Below are 20,381 nucleotides of genomic sequence, written 5' to 3'. Positions count from 1 at the left end.
GATACCCAGAGGCACGGACAGCCATAACACCCAACTTCTCAAGTCTCGTACAACGTGAAAGGGGAGTCTATGAACGCCTTCGGTGCCACAGAGGCCTCTGATAGCGTTAATATGGTCCCTTTACTTGTCCCTCCTGGCAGCGAAATCGTCCACGTATTTTTCATTTGCAACTTTCTTGTATTAACATCAGTATTGCACTTTTTCGTTCGTGATGCAAGACCGCAAAAGGTCGGGTTCTAGTTGGTGTTTGATCCCTTTTATGTGTGGTTCATACAACACTTGTGATCTGTTCCTCCAGCACTAAGGGGTTAAAGGTGCTATCCCACTTGTGATCTGTCCCTCCAGCACCAAGGGGTTTAAGGTGCTGTCCCACGTGGCTCACAAAAATAAAACGTCATGTCAAGTAATCCGCTGAAAAGAAGACAATAGAGAATTATTATTGTAAAACTCATTACTTTACCAATGTATGAGTTAAAACATTTTTTAGGTTGCATTTTAGGGAAAAACTGAGTGTCAATTCATGGCATCTTGCATCACCAGACTTTTTGGGGCCCTGGGCTGTGTAATGTGGGTCTCACCCATAGAGGTTGCATTTAAATACAAATACAGTATATATTTTTTATTGAAAATAACATTGAAATTCTGAAAATATGACTACAAACACAAACATTTTATCTACATGTGTCTTTGTTTTTTTTTTATTTGCACAGACATCAAATCATTGTCATCATTTTTTTTTAAATATCTCTATTTGTAGTTTCATATGTTTTTCAATTTTAACAGAATACGTTTTCATCTTTGAATATCTTTTAACACGGAAAAATTAAATTGAGAATACATATTACAATAGCTGGGAACACAATGAAAACAGAAAATGAAGAAAGAGGGAGGGAGGGGGGATGTCACTGCATTTGCATAAACAACACTTTCAATATAACACTTCAGTGTACATAGTCTTCCACCTTCTCACTTATTCGTACCACCTGTAACAATCCATCAAAATAGTAAGTATATACAGTAGGGCCCCGCTTTACTGCGTTCCACTCATACAGCATTTCCCAATGTATACCCATATTCATTAAGTCCGGCGCTTGTTCCGTTTTTCCGGCCATTTTCGGTATGACGTGCACAGCAGCAAAGTTTCCGGCTGTCACTAAACAACAGTTTTAGCGCGTGCGCAACTCCTTGTCAGATGCCATTTGTCAGCTAAACAGTCTGTTGACAGCTCTGCAACTTTGTTTTCAAAGGTACAATACAGTAGGGCCCCGCTTTACGGCGATTTCCGCTTTATAGCGGCGGCCTGGAACGGAACCCGATGTATGAGCGGGGCCCTGCTGTATAGAGATCATATTTCACGGTTCTTAGCTTTTATTTATTGAAATACATATATAACCTTATTATAGAAGGGGGTCATAGTGTCTTCTAGATCAGGGGAGCGCAATCTCTTTTTTTCCCCTCCCCCTGCCGGCTGTTCCCCTCTCTGCGCGCCCCCGTCTTACCTCGGCTCTGGCGCCTGGGCGTCAAGACGTCACATGACCTCACAGTGTAATTTGCCATGGCGACGCGTCTCCAGAAGCGGTCTGAGCCAAGGTAAGTGCAGTTTACAGAGATCTTCGCCACTTTCCTGGCACTTAATTTAAGTGAATTCGGGAAGCGCGTGGGGCTTCTGTAAACCCTGCCCCCCCACCCAGTTTGCGCACCGCTGTTCTAAATAACTCGTCAAATTCTATATAATATAAAGATGATGTTATTTTAGTCTTTTCAGAGGCTTGTCTACACATCCTCTCAATGTGAGTTTCGGAATGTAATCCTGGTCAAACTTTTCATCAACAAAATGCTTAACTTGTAGATAGCGGTAAAAATCTGAGTTTGGTAGATCAAATAGTCCTTGTAAAATTTGGAACGATTATAATTTAGACTGTGTAAATAAATCTACAACCTTTAAAATACTTGTACCTCTCCAAGAATCTAGATAGGATTCATGGCATCCCGGGGGGAAATCATGATTGTTTGCTAATGGGGTCATCAGAGAACCTTTTTGTGTAAGTTTCAATTTTGTCTTAGGCCTGGGAAATAGAGGAGCAAACAGCGCTGAGCCGTGCTCCTGCTCTGCCTCGCCTACTCCAAAATGGGGCTTTTCCCTGTCCTTGCAGGCGAGGCAGTGAGCGTGCTCTGGGGGCAGGGTGGGAGGCGGGGCTAGTCCCCCGCTCCACGTGGCCGCTCCTCCGCTTCCCCGAGCGGCAAATTTCAAAACTGCCTGTCTCGGGAAAGTTTTTCAGCCGCCGTACGCATCAGTGCGCATGCGGAGGGAGAAACTATAGCTGCGCTGATGACAGATGCAGGGGCTTTGTGCATCTGCTCAGCCCGCCTCAGCGAGCTTAAAACCACTATGTTCCAGGCCTTAGATGTGTCCCATATAGCGCAAGAATGTTTTAGAATTGGATTGTCTGAAGCTATCTTTGGTCTGTCTTTTTTGTCTAGCCAGATTATATCTGGCACCGGTGAAGTGAGACTGGCCTCCAGCTCCACCCATCTTTTTGATGACGGAGGGATATGCCACTGCATCACCTGTCCCAATTGGGCTGCTTTCTAGTAGTTAAGGATATTCAGCATAGTTAGACCTCCTAGTTCTTTTGGACGGCATAATATATCTTTTTTCATTCTGGGCTTTTTGTTGTTCCATATGAACTTAGTGAGCACTTTTTGGAAAACTGCTAGGTCTTGAGGTGGGACCCGAATCGGCAGAGTATGAAGTAGGTATAGAAGATGTGGCAGAACATTCATTTTATTGCCCATATACGTCCCAGCCACGAGATCGGATACGTCGACCATTGTGCAACCTCTCTCCAGTTTTTTGAGAAGGGGGGTATAATTGGCATTATATAACGAGTTTATAGCCTTTGGGAATTGAATACCTAAATATTTTATTGATTTTGGGCCCCATTGAAAATCAAAATCTGTAATAATTTTGTTAAGTGATGGGGAAGATTGATACCACGTGCCTCTGATTTTTGAGTTATTAATTTTAAATTCCGAATAAATGCCAAATTCAGACAATATATTAAAAAGATTGGGGAGGGACATCAAAGGCTTAGAGATTAAGATGATGTCATCAGCAAATAGAGCTATTTTAAATTCCTCTTTAACTAGGTTGAACCCCGATATATCCTTAGAATCTCTTATAAAACAACTAAGTGGTTTTATAGACAGAGAGCAAATAGTAGGGTTGAAAGGGGACACCCCTGCCTCGTCGCATTTGTTATTGGGAATCGACTGTAGAGTTGCCTATTAATTGCTACAGCTGCTGTAGGAGATTCGTAAAGGGGCCTTCACCCGATTCACAAAGACTGAGCCAAACCCAAACGCCTCAAGTGTTTTAAACATGAAATCCCAATTCAGCCTATCAAAGGCCTTTTCCGTTTCCAAGCTTAAGACCACTAATTGCGATTTAGATGATTGAGCTATTTGCATAATATTAGCTAGCCTCTTTGTATTATTAGAGGCTTGTCTACCAGTTATAAAACTCACTTGGTCAGGATGGGTTATTGTAGGCATGATTGACTTTAACCTTTTAGCCAAGACATTGGCGTATATTTTTATGTCTGAGTTGAGCAGAGAGATGGGGCAGTAGCTGTCACAATTTAAAGGGTCTCTTCCTTCTTTATGTATTAATATAGTAGCTTGGGACATCTCTTTTGAGGGGCTTGCTCCTTTTAGAAATGTATTAAATAGTTTTGTTAGGTGGGGGACCAGTATTGCGCAGAACTTTTTTATAATATGTGCCTGAAAAACCATCTGGTCCAGGATTTTTCCCATTCTTCAGTGTTTTGATAACTTCTATCTTTAGGCCTGTTATTGGGGCTTTGATTTTGTCTCTATCCATGGTGGCTATCTTTGGTAAAGAGCATCTATGTAGAAAAGAGGAAGGCAGGTCTGAGTTTTTTTGTACTTTTTTTGTTGCCTTTGGGCAGATTATATAACTTTTCATAATACTGTTTATCTTTAAACTTATATTTTTAGTATCACAGAGAAAAGGAAACCTAGTGTACAAGCACTCAATCACAGCTGAATGTATAGTGAATGTGTTCAAATACTTTATTTGTACCAATAAATAAAAAAAGGGGGGTTAAAATAAAACATATGTCAAACAGTACGTGACTGTCCTTGGTAACTTAACTCAGGTGAGTTAAGTTGATGAATCGTATGGAGATCCCTAATAGATGTTCGGGATCTATTGCTATGGATATAGCTACCTATAAATATAGGAATGGGGCCGTCAAGGGGCCACTGTTTAGATACCGTCCGGTCCCCTTAGGGACTGGGTCAGAACATATGTATGTAGCTTGCAATAATGCGTTAGTGATCTGTGGCAAAAATGCGGTGGTAGTGACAATCACTGTGACCACCCAGTAAGGGTTAATCCCACATCCCCCTCTTAGCCTGTAAGGTATTATAATGTGTGCTTAGAGATAGATAAGTCTCCCTCTCACAGTATTCCGTAGTAAGGCTCAGATGGTGGATAAAACTGTGAAGACATATATCTCCTATATGCTGGATGTTACTATAGGGTTAACCATCAGTAACACTTGTTCAAGGAGGGTAACTAACTATGGATAACTTGTACTGCTGTTATCATGAATGCTAAGTGAACCTGAGTGAGGCACTCAAGTGATTGCTATGGGTAGGTAGGTATACTGTACAGCAGTACATGCGAACCCGCCACGCATATACTCCCCCCAAATAAAGAGAAATAAACCCCTGATTGAAGCCAAGTATAAGCGCAGTGACTGATAGAATACAGTCACTGCAAGACCTCACAGACTGATGCACGCGATCCTGTTCGGAGCGTGAAGAGGTCTGAGCAGGGAATTTTTTAAATGCCGGTGTCAAACAGCTGATTGAGCTGCCTCCTCACTCCCACAGTATGCTGTGCGGCAGGTAAACCTGAGGAAGCCACACACCTGGCGAAACGCGTAGAGTGGTAGCCGCCCTGAGAGGAGAGAGGAGAGATCTGGGAGCTGACACTCACACAGCCGCGACCGGAAGTGACGCATCGGGACTAAGCGGAAGTGACGCATCGGAGCAAGCAAGGCGGGACCATCGACCGGTGAGAGAGCTGGAGTCCAAGTCCTCTGCAGCACCTGTATACACCCAGCAAAGGGAGCCGAATAGCCCACACAAGAGGGTATCTACGAGGGGACTAGACCGGCGAGACAGCGGTCACCAGCGGAGGTGAAAGGTCACAGAGAGCGGTGGTCCACACGCAGTCACACCGGAGGAGGCGGGTGAGCCTGGAGCTAACCATTTTCTCTCCTCAATCACTATCAGTGTGATACATGCCTTAACCACTTGTTTTTATTGTAAGTGTTTATTTTTACCCTATAAAGTCGAGTTTTTTATTGTTACTGGTCTGCACTATGGTATTATTTATTTTACATATACACTGCTGCTGAGCTGAGAGTTGGAGATCCCACTACCTGGTTAAGAAATCCTCCTAGCAGAGACCATTGTGTGTCAAAACCGCTCGTTTTTGACTTACATCTTGTAAGTAGGCAACACATAGGAGCCAAGACAATACAAATTTATACACCCTTTTAAAAACTGTCTGCACTTAGATTGTTCTTTGTTTTCTGTTCTATTTCCCTTTATGCTCCCCCTGGATTGCAGTTGGATACTAAGAGAATTGAACAGACTAAATCTCTCCTCTTTATGCAATACAGCGGAGCTTTGAAATAATATTTCTACCTCCTTTTTCCCCTTTCCACGGTGGGAACACAGATACATTTCCGAATTACAAGCCATGCTATACTATGTGAGGTGATAGATTTTTATCACCACAGAGCTGGATATACCTGTTGGTAACAGAAATTTGATACTTACGTTTCTGATACTCTCTTGCCCTAAAGTGTACATATTGAGATTTTGTTATTTATAGGCTTTGAGTGATACCTGCTTATTTAAAATATTTGAATTTAGAAATTAGACGCTTGTTGATAACAATTGACTTGATATATCATCAGGATACTCACTAATATATATTGTTTATCTTGCCACTTCACTATGGGGTTATTTTAATGTTTGAATGTGATATGTGTTTTTAACCTTTTATATTTGAATAAAACTTTATTATTTTTCTCCCTGGCTTTTCCGGTCATGATAGGCTTATTTTGACCTATCAACAGCACTTATCTGTTAGACCACCGTTAGTCTACTCATTGTACTCCAACATTGAGTGCTCTTTGTATGAGGGAGTCTTTTTGATCCTCTTGGGATCAACTCTGTTATACTATCTCTCTCCACGCCTCAGACATTATATTTTTCCTAACCCAAGTTAACCTTTTGAGTAACTCAACTTTTGGTCAACTCCTTCAATTCCTGGGAATTTTTTTCCCCATCTAGTGAACATTTTCCTTAGATCCTTCCTTTAGTCCTTCCCATTTGTACTTAATCCAATCATAGAAATCTGAGAGACACTGTATGGTGCTACTAGCATCCTCAAAAAAGACATCAAAAACATCTATTGCCAATAGATCTGATTTATATCTTTCCATACTCTTGCAATAATGCATTACTTGTATATAAGGGAAGTGATGTGTTTGAGGCAGTCCCATTTTTTCTTTCAGTTCCTGGAACACCACAAACCTACCACTGTTCACATCCACCAACAGGCCCAGAGTTTTAATCCCCTTCTTTCTCCATATCTGAATAGAAGCCTGCATCTTTCCTGGGGAAACCTTAAATTCCCTTGTATAGTTACACATTTTGAGCAAGTATATGATGGCCCAAATAGTTTTCTCAATATTCTCCAAGTAGCCCATGTATCCTTGATTAGCGGATTTTCATTAGTATTTCTCTTCATTTTACATGTGAAATCCTCGGGTGACTCTTGGGATACCAACTGTTCCTCTAATTCTAGACGTGAGTAATGGCTATTTCCAGTTATCCAATCTCCTACATGTCTTGCTACACAGGCCAGATTATATTTTCTAATATTAGGCAAATTAAGGTCCCCCCCCCCACTCTGTCTTCAGACATAATTTATTAATAGCGATTGTATTTCTCCATTTCCGCCAGATAAACTTCTAAATAAAGCAATTTCTAGGTTTAACATCGGAGTGTTTCAATAATGTTGGTAACATCTGTAGAGGGTAGATCTATCATGCGAAACTGATGATCTGTCCGTCAGATGTCAGATGGTTAAAATTAAGTGGTAAATTTGGCCTCACCTCTAATTCTGTGATTATTTTAGAGATAATTGTCCCAAAATTATTTTTGTAAAGATATTTGCCCTCTGGATCAATATAAATTCCTAAAGATTGAAGTGTTCTCCTAGTTACCTTGAATATGCATTTTCTTCTCTAATTTTGTTAATTCTGATTTTTCTTCCATACTCCGGTTGTCAAATCTTGATTTGAAAATTACGACTCGACTCTTCTAAGTCGTTGTTGACCATTTCTGAAAAAGTGTCCACGAAGTTCCTGCGTGTATAGCTGAGATAAAACGTGGATGACTTTTTTGAATGGTGTATGTGCTATTGTGGCATTAGATAATGTCTTGAAATGTTACTAATGATCCTGCTAGCTCCATCTTTATTAAAATATTTTTTAAGTGCTAATTTTCTGACATTTTTTGGACATCTATAAATAGGTTAAACCTGTTTGGGCTACAGACTGGTGCAAAAGGTAAACCTTTGCCTATAACCTTTTTTTTTTATTTATTTTTGTCTATGTCCATTAGTTGATAATTTGCACTTTTTGAAAGTTTTTTCTTTTTGCCCCCGGAATCGTTTTTTCTTTTTCTTGTTTGGTGAGTGCATGGTCTCTGCTGTTTTGTCTTTGATCAAAGTTTTTTGGGATATTTCCTTTATTCCCCTTGATGTTGTAGATCTGGGGGGTACGTGATTTTTTTTGGGGGGAGAGAGGGGGCGCGGCAGTTGCAGAGGCCCCGCGCTCTTCCCCAAGGCATTAAAATGCGATGCCTCTGCAACTTCACTTAGCGTGATTCGGTCGACTTTGGCAACGCAGCATCAAATGACGCAGCTGTGTGACGTCATATGACCCCGCGGTGTCGTTTGACACTTCAGAGCAGGTATGGGGAGCGCGAGCATGTGGGTAGAGCTGGCAGGTGGGCGCAAGGCAAGAAGTTTGCACACAGCTTTGATCCTTCTGGGCCGCAAACCTTGCTGTCATTGTGGCCGCGGTCGGGCCACAGGTTTCTGCATTTTCTCCATGGCTACAGGGACAGTAAGTCTTGCTACAACTGTAGCATTTGTGCTTGCTTATATTTACTTAAGTTTTAGTTTCTGGTTTTAATGGTTCGATGTAACTGGGGAGCTCTTAATATTAGATTGAGTATTGTTCATCAGAAGAATGGAATTAAGAGGATAACTCCAAAGATTGTGCATGGCATTGGCAGCAGTGACTGACCGCTTAGTCAGCACTGTGCCGCTTATCCGACAGGCGGGGGGAAAGGATGGGGAGCAGCGCCCTGGGACTCTGCTTATCCTCGCTCTCTCCTTCCTGCGGAGTGCAACCAATGGGAGCTGGCTGCTGGTAGAGGAGTCTTTGTCCGTCTCTGTCATGTTTGTTACCGATGCACACTGGCGCACACACTCATTATACTTTTGTCCACCTATGCCTACAAATAAATGGGTGCTGTTGATTGATATTGGGCATAGTATACTTATACTTACGGATTTGTGCGAAAATAAATGTTCATGGAGGTTCTTGGGGAAAACCAACTCCCCAAACATGTTGCGCTTATTTCTATTTATGGTTAATTTGACTGATTTGTATTTCACAAGTATGGGGTTTCCGTTGTTTTACAATGTAGTTTTTTCTTTTCCTTACCTGAACCGGAGAGCCCTTCTGAGCTCATCCCTGGTCCACAACCTCCAGGAACCCCTTGTGTCCCAAGATACCTGAAGTTATTTTGTGCTGGATTTGACACACACACACACACCTACAAATATGGCCGCTGTGTCACAAATAGAAAGTTGTATCGTGATCTGATGTTGTCGAAGTATTGTTAAGCGGTGAACAAAGTCATTAGTTGCTCAGGAACCAAGCGTGGAGGGATCCCAGTTGTCAGGAGTTCGCGTGTCAGTTCTGCGGGACCCCCCAGAACTCCGAGCTGCATGGATCGTTGCTCTAAAATCATCCCACCCCTTAAGCTGGAAATAAAAACAAAATTTTCATTTTGTCATAAAAAAGGACAGACTACGTAGTCGCCATTTGCCTGACTGGTTAAAAAGCGACTTAATGCGACTTAATGATCTACTTTCAGAAAATAGAAGCTGTCTGAAGTATATCATTCTTTTTTGAAATTTTTTTCATGAAAATAACTTTGTTGTGTGCTACTCTGTTGATATGTTTTTTTTCAAGATCTGTGCTTGGCTATGTGATCTATTATTGATTTGTGGGCACGCACATGCCAACATAGCGATTTATATTTATGCTTGTGCTGACAGATGACCAATGACTCAGTAGGAAAGTATTTGCCCTTTTTCTTAGAAAAAAAACATCTTGATGGCAGAGGCGCTGGTGTTAGAAATGTTTAAAGAAAACATCAGCAAGTGTTTGGGTAGAGCCGACAGTGGAATATTGTTTACAAATATAAGATTTCGGGGCATGTTGTGAAATTAAAGATTGTTATATTATTTGTGTTACCATTGTTAATAGTAAACAGTTGTATGGAATACATTTCTGTGGTATTTTTCACTTACTAAACATGACTTCCCTGCAAAAAAGTGTTAAGACGGCATAATCTTCCCTAACATGTCAGTCTGACCTCATTTTTAATTTGCTTTGTCATATCCAAAAATAATCAACATATTGCCTATGAAGAAACATAGAGCACAAGGGAACTGATCAGAGTGGTTTAAGCTACCTGGCAAACATCAAGAAGGTGCAGCAACGCTAAGGGACTGTGTTTGCAGGGTGATTAAATGTGAGCCATGCAATTTTAATACGTGGAATAACATTGGATATCGACCTTTTGGAGACTCAAAAGACACTTTTCATTAGGCCACGATGGTGCCGATTACAGCAAGATCCTGGGAACGCTGCCATTAACTTAATGAATGAGGCCTATAGTCTCTGACTTGAAGGGCAGTGAGCGTGGTAGCTCCGATACTGCTTTTTTGACACAGCCTTCATTTACATATGTACATAAGTAAAAGTGTATTTGGTGCTTTTCTCCTAGAGGAAGAGATCCGGAGATAAGGTGTATGCATTTTTCCCTGATGAGACGTGGCACGGTGGGAAGAAGTCTGTGGCAGAGCCGGTGTTGGAGCCCTTGTCCCTCACCAGAGCCTGGAAAAGATGTGGAGATGGATTTGACAGCTCTCGGGCACCAAAGGTAAAGTTCACTAATGTTAGGTTTAGGAATTCACCAGGACATGGGTTTGTCTGTTGCCCAACTCAATGGTGTAGATGCAAAGCGCTGTCAGCAATAACTTGAACTTGAGTGTTTCTAATAGAAATGCATCTCTGATTTGCGTAAAAATACTGTAGCAAGGTTCATTAAACATTGTCAATGTTGATGACACAGACGGGCTCTGTCCTTAACTGAGGCGCAAAGCTCTTTAGATGGCTTTTATTTGGAGTGCCTACATTGAACACAATGCAATGGCAGGCTGAACCATTTCTCTATTGAGTCAGAGAGGCCTGTAAATGAAGATATTAACCAAGGGGGAACCTTGTTATAAATCTTATGACACATTGGATCAGACCAGATGTAGTCTGTTTTGATATGGATTGATTTGCACCAAAATTGTTAATGTGTTAAACAAATAGTATGTTATTTTCTTCGTCCATTCTTGTGTTTTCCCTGTCTGCAGGCGCATAGATCTTCCGAATCAAAGTTCCAGGCTGCGCGTCGGTTAGCACCATCCTTTATATCGGTTGAAGGTATGTAAAATCCCCCCTCTGACATTATCCAGTGTGAGAAAATAAGTTAGGAGTGTTAGATTAATCACCCTAGCACCTGAACTGACTCTGTACGGGCTGCAGCAGCTGATCAAGCTTCTATCAGAGAGAACTTTACCTTTTTTGTTTTTTTTAAGAGCGCACTTTTTGGAGTTACAATTTTATACAAGCAGGAAATGTCGAGTCTGTATTGAAGACAAGATGTAATAATGACTGAAAAAGTCAATATTTCATTGTATTTGTGAATGGATTTAACTGCCAACCTGCCAAACAGACCTTTGTATTATATATATCACATTGCACACAATAAAAGCATTTTTAATCTTTAAGAGAATGGGGATGTAAATGTTTGTGATGTAGTTAATCATACTTTGGTTAATTTAAGTGTTTATTTACATTCTCATACTCTTGCTTAGTACCTTAAAAAAATATAGTTGTTAAAGGGTCTCCTAGCAGCAAACTGCAAAGATAAACTGCATAGTTCCAGGGACCCCCGGCTGTCCGCATAAAACCATTGATGCCACTGCTTTCTATTGGTGTTCCTGGGGTCAAATGTGTGGGGTTTTGTTTTACCAAAGACTCTCTAATATGTACTGGAGAGCGGGACGGGAGCATGACGATTCCCCCAGTTCTACCAAAGTAGAAAAAAAAATTAATTCTGGGGTCGGGCTGCTATTAAGGAGTTTGTTTTTTTTTTATTAATTAATTTTGGTGTGGGATTGTTTGATTTTTTTTTTTCCCATAAAATTTTATATTTTATTTTTTATTTCTCCTCCGTAAGAAACCTCAGTGGTTGGCAATTCAAAGGAGCCTGCAGATATTGTGTGGAGCTCCAGTGACAGCGATGTTTCAAATGAAGAGAGTAAAGAATTTCTTTCACCAGCTGACAGTATTGGAAGATACTCTCAAAATACAGGAAAATGCCACCACACAAATAACTCTGTCCCTGCGCAGGGTGGCAGTGGAGGTTAGTTTCTGTGCAGTGTTTGAAGTCACGTAATATTGTCAGAATATGTACATCATAGTGTATTTCGCCATGTTGACATTAAAACATACTCGCACTCCTCTCCTAATTTGGAAGCATGCAGTTATATCTTGCTATATACAGTTCCTTATCATTCTTTTGCGTAAAAGCTTTCTCTTATTGTTTTGCTTTCTCTTGATCCTTCAGTTGTTCTTTCCATTCTTACTTTTCTCTCCAGCTTTTCCTTCAACAATCATGATAGTCGTGTAGCTAATTTGTGACTGTGTCCAGTAACCCCTGTAATTAAGTCTGTGACCTGTAACTAAAACTTTGATTAGATATGTGTATAGAGAGGAATGCACTGCAGCATTCGAATATTAGGAGGTCACACAGTAACTAGACTGTGTGACATGGGAGGTGAGCAGATGTCATAAACTTGTGTTGCATTAAATTCCTGCAATACCTAGCCGATTTCCCCTTTACTGCTTATTTGGGTGGCAATACGGTGTAGAAGTTGATTGCACGGCTACGGAACACTTAAAAGTTGCCGTCCGCGAGGCTCGCCATTTTTGTTCTTAGGGTTTCAATATATATATATATTTTTTTTTTTAGCTTACATGAACTGGGAGCTGATCTGTAGCTCCTCCGCTTCCATGACTTCGTGGTTCCCGATAGATGAGCAAGTTTGTCCTCTGGGCAAGAATAATTGCCCAGTGGACATAAAATGGCTGCACAGTCAAGGGCTTGCTCTGCCATGACATTGCAATTTTCTGTTTGTAACCTAGTGGCCATATTTGTAATTTCCCCCACTAAGCCCCCCCCCCCCAAAGCCAGCACTAAAAAATACAAATATCTCAGGAATTAGGGGGCTTCCGGAGGTTAGGGGACAGCAGATCAGACCTTGAAGAAAACCTATGAGGTTTAGAAAACTCGCTACCTTACAATTTAATCAATGAAGAACTCTAATATTGGCCCACTATAAGGTATCACAACTTACAATTATATCTACTTTTCTCTTACATGGATTCTAGATCTTTGAGTTACACTCCTACTAGAAGAGACGGTGCATACTCTGGGATTCATCAAGCTCTGGGGTATCGCAGCCGTTTCAGTGCTGACTGCGGTTTATTTTCATGGCTGTTAATACCAGATTGTGTGTGAGAACCCTGGTCAAAGCTTGATGACTCTGCCTCCTAGGTGGAGATTAGGTGTTTTATACTAAACCAAGGAAAAGAACGCCGCAGCTTTTCCAAAGTTTTAGCAATAAAAGATTATTAAAACGTTTTCCTGTTCACCATGGCAGTGGACACTGTAGGGTTAAGTCTATCCCCAGCTAAGTAGGACAGTAAATTGAATTTTTGCAGGTAGGCCGTAAAAGGCCCCTCCCACTACCTGCAGACAGTCTTTTTCCTGTCCTGCAGCTAGGAGTAAAGTTTGTTATTTTTTAAAAGGACTCACCGGACTGTAGTTACTGCTGTCAAGCCAGGGGGTTCCCAGCCTCTCTCCCCCTGAAGCTCCAACGCACCGTGGGTGGTAGCAAGACGTAGGGCCGTGCGACCGGGCAGAACCTCGGATGCGTCATTGAACGCAGCTGGCAGACAGCAGGGCTGTAGGGCAGATTGGAGGCTCAGATAATATTTACCGCAGAGGCGTCTTGCGAACGCAGCGAAGTCGGGGAGACAGACCGGTAAGGCGCCCCATGTAAGTCCATAGCACGTGCACGTTCGAACCCACAGGCGGGCGCGCGCACGTTTGCGCGAGAGCCCAGTGCTCCGATTGGGCGATTCACACTGATGTCAGAGCGACGGCACACAGAGCTGCGTGAAAGTGTCATGGAAGCAGCCACAGCATGGAACGCTCTGCAGAGAGGCGAAATCAGCTGAAAGAAGTTTGGAAGCCAGCATGGAAGCTGGAGGAAGTAAAGGGTCGCTTACAAAAACGAGGTGAGTCCTTAGTTTAGTAGAGAAAGGAAGTAAATAAAAGAGAGTTGAGATATCATGGAACTGCAAGAAATATTTTTTCCACCATAGTACTATGGTTATACAACCGGAAGAAGGAACTTGTAAGGGGCGGTAGAGTCTCTGCATCAAAAGAAGAAAGCTGCTAAAAAAACTAAATGGTGTGCAGTATGTGAAAAGCCAGCGTTTGAAGCCAAGAAGCCTTGTGCAGACAGCCTTAAAGCAGCAGCAGGAGCGTCAAATGAACAGATGAATACTTTCCTGTCATGGATGAATGATACATTAAAGCAGAGTGTGGCGTCTGCAGTGCAACAAGGAGTGAAACCAGCGCAAAAGAGACAAGATCTCAGACCAACCTGGATATAGTGAGAGACTAGATGGGCGCAGCCAGATGGGAGAACTACTGGTACAAGGTACTTGGACAGCCAAAGAACAGCAGTTACCATCAAATCTGCTGGAACTCAAGGCAGTGTAGAAAGCACTGGAAGCATTCCAAAGCCAGGAAAAGGATGGAAATATACAAATAAAATCCGACAACAGGGCCGTGGTAAAATATACAGCCAAGCAAGGAGGAACTAGGAGCAAAAGACTGATGAAACTAACATCAGAAGTTCTATCATGGGCAGAAGGCTATGTTACAGGTATAACAGCCATACATATACCAGGGCTAGAAAATATTACAAGCAGATTTTCTCAATCGCAACTTAATTCACCCGGTAGAATGGTCATTAGACAACCAAGTATTCTACAAATTGGTAAAACGTTGGGGGCAACCAGAAATAGATCTGATGGATACTCGCCAAAATAGAAAGGTGGAAAATGAATATGCAAGGCACTTTCATCCCAGTGAAAGACACACAGATGCCCTCAGGTTCAAGTGGCAGTTCAAACTAGCATCTCTGTTTCCTCCAATTCCTCTCATTTCAAAGATGGTGAGGAAGATCAGGTGCGATCAAGCAGAGGTGATACTGGTGGTATCATATTGGCCAAGGAGACCATGGTTTGACCATCTCATAAACATGACAATAGACACACACCGTGACATCTACAAAATGTCCGGGGACTGATACAACAAGGACCAGTATATCACCCAGAGCCTAAACAATTGGCCTTGGCGGCTTGGAGATTGAGTGGAAGGTCTTAAGAGAAAAGGGATGTTCAGTTCTCCAAATACTGTGACACTAGTAGAATTCCTACAAGAAGTGTTTGATAGAGGACTCAACCTCAGTTCATTGAAGGTGCAAGTTTCTGCATTGTCAGCACTGTTAGAGAAGAATTTAGCAACCGACTAGCTCGTTATTCGTTTTTTGCAAGCGGTTAAGACCGCAAATCAAGAATAGAGTGCTAGCATGGGACCTATCACTAGCACTGGAAGGCCTCACAATGCAGCCTTTCAAACCTATAGATCAAATACCCTTAAAGTTGTTATCATGGAAGGTTGCATTCCTTATAGCAAGGAGAGTGGGAGAATTACAAGCCTTGTCTTGTAAAGCAGTTTGCGCACCGCTGTTGTAAAGGACCGTTTCTGGTCATCCACCAAAATAAAGCAGTGATGCAACCAGTGTACCATTTCTTACCGAAAGTAGTTTCTCAATTTCATATAAACCAAGAAATTGTAATTCCCTCATTTTGCCCAAAACTGGGTAATAAGAAGGAGGAAAGATTGCATAATCTTCACTAGTGAGGTGCTTGAAAACCTATATTGATAGGGTGCAAGACATAAAGTCAGATAGGCTGTTTATCATTCCAGAAGTACCAAGGACGGGTCAAGCAGCGTCCAAAACAATATCCAAATGGATTGTATCATGTATCAGAAAATCGTACGAAAACAAAGGACAAAATACGCCATTGAACTTAAAGGCGCACACAATGAGAGCAATGGCCACTTTGTGGGCATTCAAGACACAAGCACCACAGGCACAAATCTGCAAAGCGGCAGTATGGTCTTTATTTAACACATTTATGAAGTATTACAGATTGGGCATTCAGGCTTCAGCTGACGCAAGCTTTGGTCGAAAAGTACTACAGTCTGTAATAAAACAAAGTGGAAGACTAATAAATAAAGTGGTTGAAACTGATATTGGCATTTTGTTTTTTGCTTTTCCCTTCCCTAAATAATACTGCTGGGGTATGTCCCTACGGTGCCCACTGCCATGGTGAACAGGAAAAGAGAAAATGTAACCAATTAACAGTAATTTTCTTTTCCTGGAACCATGGCAGTGGTAACATAGTTACCCTCCTTACTGTATGTATGCCTAATATATATCGGTTGCATTTTTCAGCTATGGGAGAACCCAAAGACTATCTGCAGGTAGTGGGAGGGTCCTTTTATGGCCTACCTGCAAAAATTCAATTTCCTGTCCTTCTCAGCTGAGGATAGAGTTAACACTATGGGGCCCACTGCCATGGTTCCAGGAAAATAAAATGACGGTAAGTTGGTTAAATGTTCTCCTTTTTGGGGGTTCTCTTCAGCAAAATGTTTTTACAGCAATATTTCTAGAAAACGCCTAGAGGATTTCACATTGGGAACAGGATAAATTAATAGCAATTTTAAGAAAAAAAAATATTTTTTGGACCTTTGCAGAGTACTGGACTTTTAACAATCATATCACCGCTTACAGGATAATTAATGGACGAGGAAGCAATATCATCACGGTTTTCAGGGGATATGTATGGCCGTCCCTCTCTTTTTATTAGGTTGCCTAACACTGCGGATTCTTATTGAATAGCACTGCTTAGTAAATACTAGCCTTAAAGTTTCTGTATGCTATATGTTCCTTCTGAAATTCGGTAGCGCTGGGAGGGTATTGATACCTATCTGGTTCCTCTATAGACACGGCTTTCAACCTTTATGTTTCTGTAGCGCAATCTGCAGTGAATATTAATGCTTAACAATGAAAATAACTATATTGAGGTAATAATAAAGAGGTAATAGGTGGTGCTGTTGTGTTCCTTCAGGTGATATCCCAGAGATCATTGACTGGCAGAATGACAGTGATTTTGAGTGTGATGAGGAGAGGTGCAGTGAATCAGAGGCAGCTGAAAGTGCAGTGGAGATATCGGACTCTGAATCTTCTTTAAGCAATATCACTGTGTCCCAGCTGCAGAATGAAACAGAGCCTTCTAAAGTAAGTTATTACAATAAGCCCAGCGTTACCAAATCCATATATTGCTTACGTTTGTTCTTTTTTCCCACCACTAATTCAATAGACTTTTCTCTTGCTTCCCCCTCCCCCCCACATCAGGATCACATTTCTATAAACTGTCAATTTTCTTGCCAGGAAAAGTGTGTGTGTGTGTGTGTGTGTGTGTGTGTGTGTGTGTGTGTGTGTGTGTGTGTGTGTGTGTGTGTGTGTGTGTGTGTGTGTGTGTGTGTGTGTGTGTGTGTGTGTGTGTGTTCATAAAGTCAAATTAATACTGTGCTATAGACCCCAACAATAATACAGCACAAAAAACGTTGGGCGTTTCCAGATTTGAGCATGGGTGGCTGCGAACACCTGATGTTTGTGTGTGTATCTCATTTTAAACCTTTTTAATATATTTAATAAAATTGACCTACTTGATGGAGCATGCGCTTGTTTTGTTAGAAATATATATATATATATATATATATATATATTGGTGATGTTCCGGGTACCCGGAAATTACCCGGTAACCGGCATACCCGGCCATATTTCACCTACCTGGACCCGGCCCTGTGCGCTGGAATCCCGTGCTGGATACTTCCGTCCTGCTCTGCTGCCTCGGTCCTCCTCCTAAATCGCACCCCTTCCTCCGGGTCGGCGGGAGAGGAGGACTGAGAACGGCAGAGCAGCAGCAGAAGAGGAGGACAGCCGGCGGCGGAGGAGGGAGAGGAGGAGGAGGAGGAGGATGACGTCCGCCTGCAGTTTAGCAGCCGGCAGTGGAGGGAGAGAAGGACAGCAGCCGGTGGCGACGGGAGATGAGAACCATAGGAGGGGCACAGGATGACGGCTGGGGAATAGCGCGCTGTAGCAGCGACAGACACCAGAAGTCAGAGAAGACTTTGTCCGTTATCCTGTGCCACTCCTGCTCCGCTTAAATGGTCCTCTTCTCCCACCACCACCGGCTACCGTCCGCTGCTGTCCTGTGCAGGCTGCCGCCCTCCTTCTCTCCCTCCGCCGCCCGCTGCCGGCTGCTGTCCTGTGCAGGCTGCCGTCCTCCTTCTCTCTCCGCCGCCCGCTTTCGTCCTCAGCTGGCAGCTGTCCTTCTCTCCTTCCCCTCCCGCTGTCGTCTGCCGGCTGCCATCCTCCTCCTCTCCCTCCGCTGCCGGGTGCAGCCTCCTGATGTATACAGAAAACATGTAACCCAATGGTTATACAAATTAAAAAGTCAGTTGATTGGATTGATTCAGTTTCCAATAAGGCACAAAGGACTCTTAAGGTTGAATAATCAAAATCAATGTTCTCAACAAAAAATCGGTTTAAATGAATTGCGCCATACTGTATATAAGAGATTTTCGTTGTTTTTGGGATCTTCTCTCAAAGGAGATAACTTGAGGTTAATAAGGAAGGTGAGGTCTAATCACGCTCTGATTGTAATGTTATATCCCTTTATCTTCTGGTACTCGCAGATTCACTTTCAATACACGAATTAGCTAATATAACTTTTCACTGAGGCGGTTGAGCTCACGTGACATCAATCAGTATACTAATGTATTGCTATTTCTTGTCTTATGTAAAACACAGTTTTGTTGTTAGTAATGAAGCCTCTCAAATCATGTAACTTTCAATCTTGAAATAGGAGATTTGATATCACTCTTGGGTTGTTTGTTATTAACGTGTCGTAGTCTCATCCTCTGGAACTCGCAAGTTCAGTTTCAAAGAGGAGAGAGCTGATGGAACTCTTCACTAGACGCTTCCGCTCGTGCTGCTCTTCTGTGCAACAACAAAAAGGTTACCATTTGCTGGTTGTTTTGTTTGTTTGACATGGCGAGCAAAGCCACTCTTTACCAAAGTTGGATCCCCCTCAAGCCTCTGGGACTCACTGGTTTAATCCCAAGGAATGGAGAGCTAGTTTGCTCTTCACTGTGCTTCTACACGTGTTACCATTCACCCAACGCATTTCATCATCGGAATGACTTTATGGTGGAGTGGCTTGTTATGCAGTTCCTCCTAGTATTTATACACATGGGTTACCATACAGTTATTGCTCATACATGGCTACTTTATACAATACTATATATATACTGATCTAATATAAATATTACCGTTTGTCACGCGCGAAAATATTCACAGCACGGTACAATGGGTTATGTATATTACAAAAACAAGCAGTTACAGGTGAGGACAAAAGGAATGAGGGTAATGAGGGCCCTGCCCGTGAGAGCTTACAATCTAAAGGGAATGAGGGACAATGTTGAAACAAGAAGTTAATGGGGCTGCTTACTGTAGGATAAAGTGTGGCTCAGTTTAGAATATTGCATTGTACAGTATGTCTTTATTTATATAGCGCCATTAATGTACATAGCGCTTCACAGTAGTAATACATGGGGTAATCAAATAAATAACAGATAATATAAATAACAGATCATGGGAATAAGTGCTTTAGACATAACAGTAACATTAAGGAAGAGGAGTCCCTGCCCCGAGGAGCTTACAGTCTAATTGGTAGGTAGGTAGAACGTACAGAGACAGTAGGAGGGAGTTCTGGTAAGTGCGTCTGCAGGGGGCCAATTCATGTGTTCAGAATATCCACAGTGCTATTCATATGCTTCTTTAAGCAAGTGTGTCTTAAGGTGAGTCTTAAAGGTGGATAGAGAGGGTGCAAGTCGGGTACTGAGGGGAAGGGCATTCCAGAGGTGTGGGGCAGTCAGTGAAAAAGGTTTATGGCGGGAGAGGGCTTTAGATACAAAGGGGGTAAAAAGAAGACACCCTTGAGAAGAACGCAAGAGTCTGGATGGTGCATAACGAGAAATTAGGGCTGAGATGTAAGGAGGAGCAGAAGAGTGTAAAGCTTTAAAATATTGCCCAGTCTGACAGCTGAATCCATTAAGGTTTTCTTTTTTGGGGGGATTAGGGGAGGGCGTGATAACATAGGGTGGAGAGTGATGGTACGTGGTAGGGAATGCCAGACACAGGGGAAGCACGAGATTAGTCTTGCAGGCTAGAGTGAGAGGAGGTAATAAGGTGGGAGGATAGGCGGATGTCATGGGCAGAATTTAGGGGGCGTGTAGTTATGCATTTATGGATGAGATGTAAGGGGGGCCGTGTCGTTGAGACCTTTAAATCATTACTAAGGCTTTAAATGTAATTCTAGAAGCTTTGGGAAGCCAGTGTAGAGATATGTGTAGTGGAGCAGTAGAAGTGGAGCGGCGAGTGAGATAGATGAGTATAGCAGCAGCATTTTGGATGCATTGGGTTTGAGAGAGGAGGACAAGGGGAATGTCATCTAAGAGAAGGTCGCGGTAATTGAAGCGGGGCATGAGGGACTGGATTAGAATTTTAGTTGTATCATGAGCTAGAAAAGGGCATATATTGACGATATTTCGTAGGTAGAGACGGCAGGACTTCG

At 42.3% G+C, this 20,381-nt stretch overlaps 1 protein-coding gene across 1 annotated transcript in view; it reads left to right on the top strand.

The window, feature by feature from the left end:
• The window catches only part of LOC142483357 (DNA repair-scaffolding protein-like), a gene marked incomplete at its 3' end in the record, with an annotated part of 148,298 nt that overhangs the window by 376 nt on the left and 127,541 nt on the right, over window positions 1-20,381 (top strand). Inside the window, exons 2-5 of the mRNA XM_075583442.1 lie at window positions 10,204-10,359; window positions 10,841-10,910; window positions 11,710-11,895; window positions 16,809-16,978. Of these exons, the coding sequence (XP_075439557.1) occupies window positions 10,204-10,359; window positions 10,841-10,910; window positions 11,710-11,895; window positions 16,809-16,978 (582 nt within the window). The remainder of the gene's footprint in view (window positions 1-10,203; window positions 10,360-10,840; window positions 10,911-11,709; window positions 11,896-16,808; window positions 16,979-20,381) is intronic.

The sequence above is a fragment of the Ascaphus truei genome, unplaced genomic scaffold (assembly GCF_040206685.1).
Source record: "Ascaphus truei isolate aAscTru1 unplaced genomic scaffold, aAscTru1.hap1 HAP1_SCAFFOLD_323, whole genome shotgun sequence".
NCBI lineage: Eukaryota > Metazoa > Chordata > Amphibia > Anura > Ascaphidae > Ascaphus > Ascaphus truei.
The sequence above is the reverse complement of the archived record's forward strand: the minus strand, read 5'-3'. Positions and strand labels throughout refer to the sequence as shown.